This window comes from Micropterus dolomieu, linkage group LG18 (genome assembly GCF_021292245.1).
Source record: "Micropterus dolomieu isolate WLL.071019.BEF.003 ecotype Adirondacks linkage group LG18, ASM2129224v1, whole genome shotgun sequence".
NCBI lineage: Eukaryota > Metazoa > Chordata > Actinopteri > Centrarchiformes > Centrarchidae > Micropterus > Micropterus dolomieu.
The window spans coordinates 30524532-30535456 of NC_060167.1; the positions used below are offsets into that span (position 1 = coordinate 30524532).

At 43.7% G+C, this 10925-nt stretch overlaps 1 protein-coding gene across 4 annotated transcripts in view; it reads left to right on the forward strand.

The window, feature by feature from the left end:
- The window catches only part of pfkfb4a (6-phosphofructo-2-kinase/fructose-2,6-biphosphatase 4a), a 14965-nt gene extending 4060 nt beyond the window's left edge, over positions 1–10905 (forward strand). Inside the window, exons 1-14 of one of the 4 annotated variants that reach the window (XM_046028380.1) lie at positions 158–460; positions 1648–1764; positions 2806–2902; positions 2997–3063; positions 3170–3244; positions 3326–3382; positions 3462–3583; positions 4758–4965; positions 5057–5203; positions 5762–5866; positions 6566–6695; positions 7643–7705; positions 7820–7884; positions 8827–9639. In XM_046028380.1, the coding sequence (XP_045884336.1) occupies positions 268–460; positions 1648–1764; positions 2806–2902; positions 2997–3063; positions 3170–3244; positions 3326–3382; positions 3462–3583; positions 4758–4965; positions 5057–5203; positions 5762–5866; positions 6566–6695; positions 7643–7705; positions 7820–7884; positions 8827–8886 (1506 nt within the window). In that variant the 5' untranslated portion in view covers positions 158–267 and the 3' untranslated portion in view covers positions 8887–9639. Of the gene's footprint in view, positions 1–157; positions 461–1647; positions 1765–2805; positions 2903–2996; positions 3064–3169; positions 3245–3325; positions 3383–3461; positions 3584–4757; positions 4966–5056; positions 5204–5761; positions 5867–6565; positions 6696–7642; positions 7706–7819; positions 7885–8826; positions 9640–10649 lie in introns of those variants that run through there. The other 3 variants (XM_046028381.1, XM_046028383.1, XM_046028382.1) reach the window with 3 other exon arrangements.
- Positions 10906–10925: the final 20 nt, after the last annotated feature.

Genomic DNA, 10925 nt, shown 5'->3' on the forward strand with positions numbered 1-10925 from the left:
GTGTTGAGAAGAGGAGAAATCTGGCAAAATAAGTGAAAACACCTGTGTAGGTGAACCATGGGTGTGTAGAGCCTTTAAGATTGTGTTTTGTGGCTGAGCACTTAGCCTGTCACTTACGGTTACGCAGAATATTTGCTGCGCCCCTACTGCGATCATTACGGCCGACCGTGAGCTTGCCACTGTGGCCAGACCGCAGCACGTGACGACAGCACAGAGAGAAAAGACCGGGCGACCCCGGTCCATCTCCATCACCGCACAGCAGCGCGGATGAAAAACCGGTCACTCTCAGGGCAGCGTCACGGGAAAAGACCCCGTGTCCCCGCTGCCTCCACCTCACCGCAAGGCGGAATGGAGGACGGAACACCGTCGAATCCGCGGGAACTTACCCAAAACCCGCTGAAGAAGATCTGGATGCCGTGTAAAAATGGCCTTCCTGAGAAACACATCCCTCAAAGAAAGGGTGCGTATGTGACAACGTAACTTAGCGACAACTGTTAGCATATGTGTGTACAGTGTTTCACCCGCAACGTTAGTTTAATGAGTATGAACAGATATGTGTGAGATTTGTCGTTCGCATTGGCGAGCACGCAGTCGTTCCCACACTGCGGTAACTTTAGTCATTAACGCCGCCCCCCTTGCGTTTAGCGTTACATTTTTGTTTTGTTGAGCTAGCCAACGTTACTACGACTATACGCGCGTGCAACACAGGTCGCAGAGTTCAGAAGTCGTGCGGCAGCTATCAGGGTCTCACGGTTACGTAAGGATCCACAGGACGTTCACGCAGATGATGGCTGCTGGCACCGAGGAGAAAGGACTGGCACTCGGGATGTCCATCTCATTGTCCTTGTGTGCCAAGTCAAGCATTCTGCTGTTGGTAAACAGGAATTGTGTCCCTGCAGTCATGTGAGTGATTTGCCCTGCGGATATGCTGCTGCGTTTGTATCTGCGCTCACACGGGTCACTTCTCTGTGTCTCCTCACTGTGGCCTGAATGAGAGAGGATGTTTGAATCAATTAATTTTAGAATGCAGATGAACCATGGGTCTGGGTATAAGTTGTTTGTCAGAGTCTGTACCACAGCACAGTCCTCACATACCGGGGAGGTATCTGTCAGAGAAATCAGTGTCGGAATAACTTCATGCACCAGGCCTGTTTGGACAAGACTGCCATGCCCTCCGCTGTTCTTAAAGAAGAAACTCTAAAAGCTAGCACCCATAAAAACTATCTTGCTCTTTGACCCAGTCCTCTGTGCACACACTGCAACTCTCCTGTTGGCTCTCTCCTAATGTCCTGAGTCAAGTGAAGCGTTTCACAAGTCCTCCTCAGACACGTCCTCCTGCCACCGTGACCTCTGCTCCTCGCTGGCAACAGAGTGATGTGTCTTCATGGCATATAACTCTGGATTACACACACACACACACTGATAAGGACAATCTAGTGTTGATATTAAATTGGTGTATCTTTAGTAAGGGGTAAGGGTGGATATTGAAAGGGGTGGAGGCATATTTGCAGATAAACTTTTATTACACTTTTACTGAGGCGTTACAGATTTTACACTGACATCAGTTTTTACATGTGCGTTGTGTGTGTGTGTCTTTGATAAACACATGACTGAAGCTTTCTCTCCCCTCTCCCTTTTTCATTCCAGTATGTATGACCAACTGCCCCACACTGATTGTGACAGTGGGCCTTCCTGCCAGGGGCAAGACCTATATCTCCAAGAAGCTGACCCGCTATCTTAACTGGATCGGAGTGCCCACCAGAGGTACGTCTTCTTAGAATTGTCAGCCGATAAGACTGTGATGAATAAAGGCACAGTTGTGGAAACATCAGTTCTAGAGGATGAAGGGAAATGATTCACAGTCTGTCACGATAACTACTTTTGGAGGACGAGTTATTGTCCCAGAAATAATAGCGATAAACAATATTATTGTTGTTTTAAGAGCATTTTATGCCACTTAAATAATGACAGTATAATAGCATAATAATGCTAGTGCACCCTTTCAAAGGGCAACTGAATTTTTTTACATACATTATAAAAACAGCCGCCCCTTTGCAGCTTCAAATCCCACTTCAAGCGTTTCAGGAGCGAAGAGTTTGGCTGCCCAACGTTGACCTGTTAAGTTGGCCTTTTAGTGCTTCTGCGACCCGGTTTTGTTCTGTCCTCTGCACGGCTTCATGCCCCACAGTGAGGACTTCAGAAACAGCGTTTTGCCTGCTGGATTTTGCTGACTTGCTCAGATTTTGTTAATTTGGTACTTTGTCCTTGATTTATGTCCTTTTACCATGGACAGTAGGCTAAGTAGTTAAATAGTTTTTTTGTTTTTTGTCTGTTTTAATTGTGTTTATTGTTGCTCTGTGCTGCTTCAGTCAAAAATAGACTCGCCCCATATGCTTGTGGCACGTCTGGTAAAATCACAAGCGTTGTATAGAATGGCCGTGATCATGGCGCGATGCAGCCGTGCCGTGACAAGCTTTCTGGCTGGAGTCACTCTCACACTCTTTGGGAAAAACACCGATTAAAACACTTAATAGCCTCGAGTATCTCTTTCGCTGGTCGCTCTGTGTGTGTGGAGGAGCTGCCTGAGCCCCCGTCCCACACAGAGAGCAGACGAGGGGACAGATGCAGCTCATCTGGCTAAAATGTTGCGACGTCCATTCTTATGTAAATAAACACACATGGAATGGGCAACATTGAGGTCAGCAAAAATGATCAAGGTCATGTCTGTGTATCGTACGATAAGTCGATATCGCGAGTTTAGAGAAACATGATCTCACATGTCCTTGTCCTCCATCTTCCCCATAGAGTTCAATGTTGGGCAGTACAGGAGAGAGTTTGTGAAGATCTACAAGTCGTTTGAGTTCTTCCGTCCAGACAACGAAGAGGGGTTAAAGATCAGACGGTAAGAGTGGAAACTGGCCTCAAGACTGCCTCAGCATTTTATTTAACCACCAACACATGTGGCATTTATGACCGAGTTGATGTGATCTTTACAGACAGTGTGCTTCAGCAGCGTTAAACGATGTGCGGCAGTATCTCACTGAAGAAGGAGGCCAAGTTGCGGTGGGTCAAACGTAAAATTCTGTATTGGTTTCCATGTTTCAGGCAGGTCAAACACAGAGTGCATTGCTAAAAGCTTGTCCACTTCTGTTCTGTTTGTGTTAAGCAGGTTTTTGATGCGACAAACACGACCAGAGAAAGAAGGGAAACCATCATCCAGTTTGCAGAGCAGAACGGCTTTAAGGTAACTGGCCAGGTCACAGTTCTGGGATACTGCATTAGGTGACAATGATGCTAAACTTGGTTTGTTCCACCGCTCTCTCAGGTGTTCTTCGTGGAGTCTGTGTGTGAAGATCCAGATGTCATACAGGAGAATATAGTGGTGGGTGTCTTGAGTTTATTTTATCTCAAAAAAATAGACCTTCAGTTGCACTCACTCCTCTGCTGTTTCTCTGCTTTAGCAAGTGAAGCTCGGCAGCCCCGACTACACCAACTGTGACACAGACGAAGCAGTGGAAGATTTCATGAAGAGGATCAAGTGTTATGAAAACTCATACGAGACGCTGGATGAAGTCCTGGACAGGTGAGGTGAACTGCTGTGAAGAGTGCATTAGTAAAGATGTCCTAGCTGTGCAAAAAAACTAGTGTAGCTAATTACAGTACATTGTGGGCTTTTCACCAGAACGATGAGGCAATTTTTGTTTTTGTCAGTTGAAAATTTGAATCGACATGAGCATTGATCTCATGTACAAAACAGTTCTTAATTTTGAAAAAGCAAATGCTAACAAAACTCACACAGATATGTGACACATGCAGTGGTAATTATTTCAAAATGACACTTGAAACAGTGAAACTTTCAAAAAGTTTATTTTACTTTATATTACAGTGCATTTCAGTGTGATCAACATTGACAACTGTCAATGTTGATCACACTGAAATGCACCTCTGTGTTAGTGCCTATTTGCTTTTCGAGTTAGGACAGCAGTAAGACTTTTCACTACATCTGTTGTAAGGGAGATGTTTAGCTTTTGTAGCAGTCGTTATATAGTTGTTGAAAAAACAAATGGTTGTTGGCAGACATAGCTATGTTTCACTGTGTTTTTAAATGGAAAGCATATCAGTCCGTGTATTACCTGCAGTAGATGGTGGCCAGTGTATTCCCAGTTTAGAGAAGCAGAGAGTTTTACTGGCATGGAAGCTGTGGACCGGGTCAGCAGCGAAATATATTTTAGCCACCTAAATGGTTTATCAGTGAGGTATATGAACTACACTGAGTTTATGTACACTCGTCTACTCAATAAAACGTCTGTATCCTCGCTGAGCTGCATTATTATAAACTATGGTATACCTGGTCGTGGGTCACATCTCTCTCTCTCCCTCTTAACCTCACTGCAGTTCTCATGCATTAGTTCTTGTTATTGTGTAGTTGCTGCAGCTAATTTGACATACAGTATGTTGGTGTTCAAGTTTGCTGTCTACTGTATGTAAAACATTCTCAAATTGTTGTTAATAACTATTAAATCCAAGTTATCTTGGCCTTTCAAATTAATATAAAAAACATGAATATTGCGCACCATTTAGTATGGTGTCGTTATAGAGACTCCCCTAAACTGTCCCTGTGTATGGGGAGATCGAGGTTGGCTGTATTTCTTAACAACTAATTATTCTAGGGTTCTCAAATCTGTTGACTGGTTTTGACTCAGTCACATCAAACAATGTTGAACTGAAGGCTCAATGTGTCTGTGGTCTCCCCTCAGGGATCTCTCCTACATCAAAATCATGGACGTGGGTCAACGGTACTTGGTCAACAGGGTGCTGGACCACATCCAGAGCCGGATCGTCTACTACCTCATGAACATTCATATCACGCCTCGCTCCATCTACCTGTGCCGCCATGGCGAGAGCGAGCTCAACGTCAATGGTCGAATCGGAGGGGACTCGGGCCTCACGCCTAGAGGAAAGGAGGTACATCAGACTTTTTTTCAACAAGAGATGTGTCTTCAGAGTCCAGACGAGTTGGTAAAAAAAAATAACAAGTTTTTTCTTTGCTATGCAGTTTGGGAAGAAGCTGAGCCAGTTCATCCAGACGCAGGGCATCAGCGACCTGAAGGTGTGGACCAGTCAGATGAAGAGAACCATCCAGACTGCCGAGGCTCTCAATGTGCCCTATGAGCAGTGGAAGGTCCTGAACGAGATTGATGCAGTGAGTACTACATTTATGACTGCAAAGCAAGGCCGTTTGCTGACATGCGTGCAGTGTGAAGGAATTTTAGGCGTACTGTGACACAGATTTCGGCAGGTCATGTTAGGGTCAATTGCTGAGCTAGAGCAAGCCAAAGGTGAGAGACAAGGACTCTCCGAAACTGTAGTTCACACTTCTCTCTGCCTGCTTGGTGGACTGACTGACGCTGCTGCTATCATTTTGTTAGGTACCCTGAGGTCACGATTATCTGTATTTTGTTTCAGACTGACTGGCTCTATGTAGCAAGTGTTGCATGTGGCTTGAATGACGCACAACGTGACTTTAGGTTAACATAGGTAAGCATAGCGTCATGATTTGAACCAACATCCAATAGAGTCTTCACACATAGAGGTGTGAACAGTAACCTTGTTTGGATGCTGGCACTGTATCGCTCCGGCCTGGCTCAATAAACGATGCAGTGTAAGTCTAACTTCTTCACCCACCTGAACCTGGCTTGCTTAATTTTTATTAACATGCGGTGTTACCGGAGCATAATCTGTGTGTGCGATGTCATTTTAGGGCGTGTGTGAGGAGATGATGTACGAGGAGATCCAGGAGCACTTTCCCCTGGAGTTTGCTCTGAGGGACCAAGACAAATACCGCTATCGCTACCCGAAAGGAGAGGTCAGTGGCTAAATCTAACCTTTTAACCTAACTGTTAAGTGCGTTTCTATATGTTAAGGTAGCATGCTTGTGGGCAGTGTGTCTCTGTCTGAGCGCCCCACCCCACCCCCAGTACAAACACACACGTAACCCCACAAACAAACAATTAAACTGCATCCAGATGGCTGCTGGCCACTTACTCTGCTGCTTAATGAGCCTCAGCTTGGACGAGCAGCCTCTCAGGCGGATTTGGCTTAACACCAGATCACTGTAAACAAAGACTTCACATTATCCTAGAGTGTGTGTTTGCTGTGGGTCTGAATGCCCGCTGGTCTGTTCCCACCTTAAGTCCATCCCATTACCTCTCCATTAAGCCAACACAGGAAGACGGATATGGGAATTAGTTGGCTGCCGAGGCCGACAGTGCTGATGCAGGGAATCTTGTTAAAGCTGGTGCTGGTCTAAGACAGCCTGTATGGCGTGTTCCACCTGCTGAAATCTGTTTACCTGAGATTCATCATTTAGCAGAATGTCTGAAGAAAGCAGATTGTGTGGAAGTTGTAAAGATGTAGAGCTCTTTTACTTCAAATGTGTTAGTGTGCCCTTTCTTAGGGATGGATAAAGCTGTCTTTGTTGTTGATTGAGTGAAATGTTTCTAGAAGTGTAGCACTCTGATTTCTGCCTGTCTGATTAGCCTCTTTTTGTGTCTCTTGAACTCAGTCCTATGAGGACCTGGTGCAGCGGTTGGAGCCTGCCATCATGGAGCTGGAACGGCAAGAGAACGTCCTGGTCATCTGTCACCAGGCCGTCATGCGCTGCCTGTTGGCCTATTTCCTGGACAAGACAGCAGGTCAGTCCTTTTTAACTGAACCCCAAGGATCCTTAAAGGGCCCATGTGTAGTTTTCAGTAATGCTCGAAACTCATGTAAACTCCCACTGTAACATTACAGCATGACGTTGAACCAATCCATGCTCGTTACATGATAACGTTACAATGACTGCATTTGGCCGACATGAGACTTCAGCGTTAGCTCACCTGCCGGCTATTTCTGTATCTTTCACCACAGAAGTTCAACAGTGTCAGCACAGATAAATGTTTCGAATGATAATGAAAGCAGTTAGTTAGCTAGACTGAATATCATAAATGTTGTTGCAACACTTAATATATAACAGTTAGACCATAGTAGCAGCATTAGCACATTAACATAATGTGTTAATGTTTATTATGTCAGTCACAGGTTACAGGATTTGAGACTGGCGAACAAGCTGTGTACCTGAGTATCGGTAAAACGACAATAAGTCTACATTGAACTTTACGAAGCAAAAAAACGTCTGACCCATGATAATGATAGATGGCTGCCTCTGCCTTGCATCAGTATAGGCTAGTATGAACAAATCGCTCCACATTTGCTTTGTGTCCTTTCTTGCAGGCTAAAATCAACACTTTGACATAATACCTGCAGTACACAGGATAGTAATATGAATCATTACTGGTGAAGTAATGTGGAAAGCTATACAACTCTAGTATTGTGCAACAGCTAACGTTAGCGACTGGTCGGGGTTAGCTGGCAAGCTAACATTTACATGAGCCAACTAAAGCAGAAAATCATTTATGTGTTACGTGTTATTTCAAGACAAGGGACGAGTATTTACCGATACTCTTTTTTTCAGTCCTCTACTTTATAGATACCCTCATCTGTTCTTTGTCATTACTAAAATAAAAAAAAGAAGTTTATTATTGCAAGAATTACAGTTCAGGTAGTTTCATGAACTGTTGTTTTATTTGTCTTCACACAGAAGAGCTGCCGTACCTGAAGTGCCCTCTGCACACTGTGCTGAAGCTTACGCCAGTAGCCTACGGTAGGACCGCTCTCCTATTAGCATACAATGCAGATGGTAAATAAATGGTAATTAAAAAAACCAAAACACTCTTCTGCCACCTGACCTAATGAAACTTCCTGTCTGCACGCTCAGGCTGTAAGGTGGAGTCCATCAGCTTAAATGTGGATGCAGTCAACACGCACCGAGAAAGACCGGAGGTGGGTATAACAAGCACACACACAGTACAGCTGAACCACTTTTTGCAAGCTAATGTGGTTCACAGACCGGTTGGTCCGATAGCCCCAGGTGCTGAACATCATTGTGTCACATCGGATATTTCACCGCAGCGTTCAAGCTGAATTTAGACCCCTTTGTCAGCACTTAATTCTGATGGCCACGTTTGTGTAATCATTGATATGGGACATTAATGAGCTCAGAGCAGGTTTGTGTGTTGGAATATGTGTGAATTGTATGTTATCAGAGCATAACAGGAGCAATCACCAAGGCTTCTTTTGCATTCCACATTTTCCCCCTCACACCCACCGGATAGATATGCCTCTGTGTGGAAAACGTTCCAGCTTCTTACAGGGGTTGTTGATGAAACGCACTGATAAACGTCATCACACAATGGTAGTTGAACAGCCAGCGATAGTTCTCAGTGAAATATACCTGCCATCATGCAGGTTTATAAATGCTATAATTATTATAACAATGAGTATATGTGCTGTATATGAGTAATGTGATATGATGTAAGGCTTAGAAAATCAATACGATCATGACAATTTATTCTTACGTTTTGGGATTTTTAGATGATTGTCTATTACCCATAAAGCCCCTTTCTGGAAATAAAGTTTTTCATGTTTTTGCAGCTCAGAAATCATCTGATTTTCTAAGAAAAGCACATGAGATAAGCATAAGAAGAGCATACATGCCGTTGTTTAATTCCTTCTTGACTTGCACTGCCGACGCATCACTGATGAAGACACTGGTGATGAAACCTCAAGCATGTAAAAACACATCCCTTGATCTTCATACGTCTCTCCGAGTCTTCGTCCAGTGTGTGTGCTGTGGATTTCATCTCTCCCATGTGTTTTGATCCCCCTCTTTGTGTGTGTGTGTGTGTGTGTGTGTGTGTTTTTTTTGTTTGTTTTATCAAACAGAACGTAGACGTGTCGAGGATGTCACAGGAGGCTTTGCTAACAGTGCCAGCTCACCAATGAGGCTGTACACCTCTCCTCTTTTACCCTCCTTTACGCACACTGTACCCTTCAGACGCACATTGTACCTGCCAAACGCAGCAACTTCTGGTCTCTTTGAATTACTCTTCACTGTTTTTCCTCTACTCATGTTTTGAGACGTGGTGATGGTGGTAATTGACTGGAATCCAGTTTCTAATTTTGATTATTAATCCCATGACCCGGATCTTGTGTCGTGCACATTCTCCCATTTTTGGAGAGTAAAGGAAAAGCCGATGGTTGTTGAATTTTTTGTGTTTGTTTGTTTGTTTTTTTTTGGGTGTGATGATGTAATTCCAAATGAAGAAATGAAGCTCAACTTTTTTTAGATGACGCAGTGATTACGTGTAGTTTGTTTTCTTATTGATCTTGTCTCTTGAACTTATTTTAACAATGTTGACTTTGAGCAGCGTCTTACCACTTTATATTTCTGTTGGTAGAACAGGTAGACACACTCAGTCTCATCTTAGTTTCAGAGCATGGCACAGCACAAAACAAGTTTGTGCTTTTATATTTTGCACATAAAAATCAACTCTTGTTTATTTCTTTATTAAATGTCCTCTATTACAGTTTGTCTCTAATTTTAGGATGTCTAGCACTGTCTAATGAAGAGCCTGGAGGTACAGACATACTTTGTTCAACAATGTGAAGGTTTTTGCAGTTTATTCATATCATTGATCAGAATTAAGAGGAAGATCGTTCTGTTTAATGTTTCTAAATAAACTCCACTCAACCGTTTCATGTATCCTTGCCACACTCTTCTTGTGCTTCATTTTAGAAAGTTTGACATGAAAGCTGTTTTAGGATCATGGGTTATATGCTTTACCTTTAAAGGTAAATCTAAAGATGAAATACGTCTAGACTGTTGAGCTGGATTTCCTACTCAAACTTGCTTGGAGATCAAAAGAGGCCAACTACTTCCTTCCTATTGTCACTATCTACTGATCAGACGTTCGGTGCCCTCCCTGCGTGCTCTGCTGTGCAAACTGAACACTGATTCATTTGTATGCAAAGGATCCACTGGGGTGCATAAGCAAGTGCTGCTATTCATCAGCCTGAACAATACACTCACTGTGTCACACGCACATTTCTGTCTTCAAATTTGGTGTGAGCGTAAAATGTACGCCTGTTACTCCCAGCATCATTTTTTTGAAAATAAAAGATATTTATTATGTTTTAAAAGAGTTTACCAAGACCTCAAAATAAACATCATGAAAACATGTTTAAATCATGAGGTAAATACATGCCATTGGTAGGAGAGACCATGGTTTTATTCTCACCTCCACCAATGAGTCACTGAGCAAGACACTTCACCCCTAGTTGCTCCAGTGGCGTGCGACCTCTGACATATATAGCAATTGTAAGTCGCTTTGGATAAAAGCACTAGCTAAGTGAGTAAATGTAAATGACAAATGCTGCTACAATGGGCCATTTTCTGTTGATGGCAGCATCTGTCGGTTATGAAAAGGGTCCGGTAATCTGCACTTTGAGTTTTTAAAGGAACCTGAAGCGTCAAGCACCGTTTTCAAAGAGGTCAGATCATCTGTGGCCAAACCGGAGGTACATCATTCAAAAATAAAATGGCTGACTGTCATGACATCTGCCATGTACAGTCTACAGTACATCAACACAAAGAATTCATCACAAGTGCACAAACAGGGCTATACAGCATGAAGTTTCTAGAGGTGTCTAGTGTCTTCTCACCCTCCCTGTCGATGTGTTTGACACTGATGCATTCCTCTTTCCAGAATGTGAACATCCACCGTACAACTGAAGACGCCCTGCAGACCGTCCCTCCTCACCTCTGACAGACTGCCATAACCCAGTGAGGCTGCAGCTGGACCTCTCCCTCCCTTTTGACGGGACTCTTGTGGTTATTTCACGTTTCCAGTGTGCACAACCTGCTCAATGTTGTGACCGTCTGGGTGATGTGCCTCCTCCTTCTCCTTCAACTCCACACACACACACACACACACACACACACACACACACACACACACACACACACACACACACACACACAC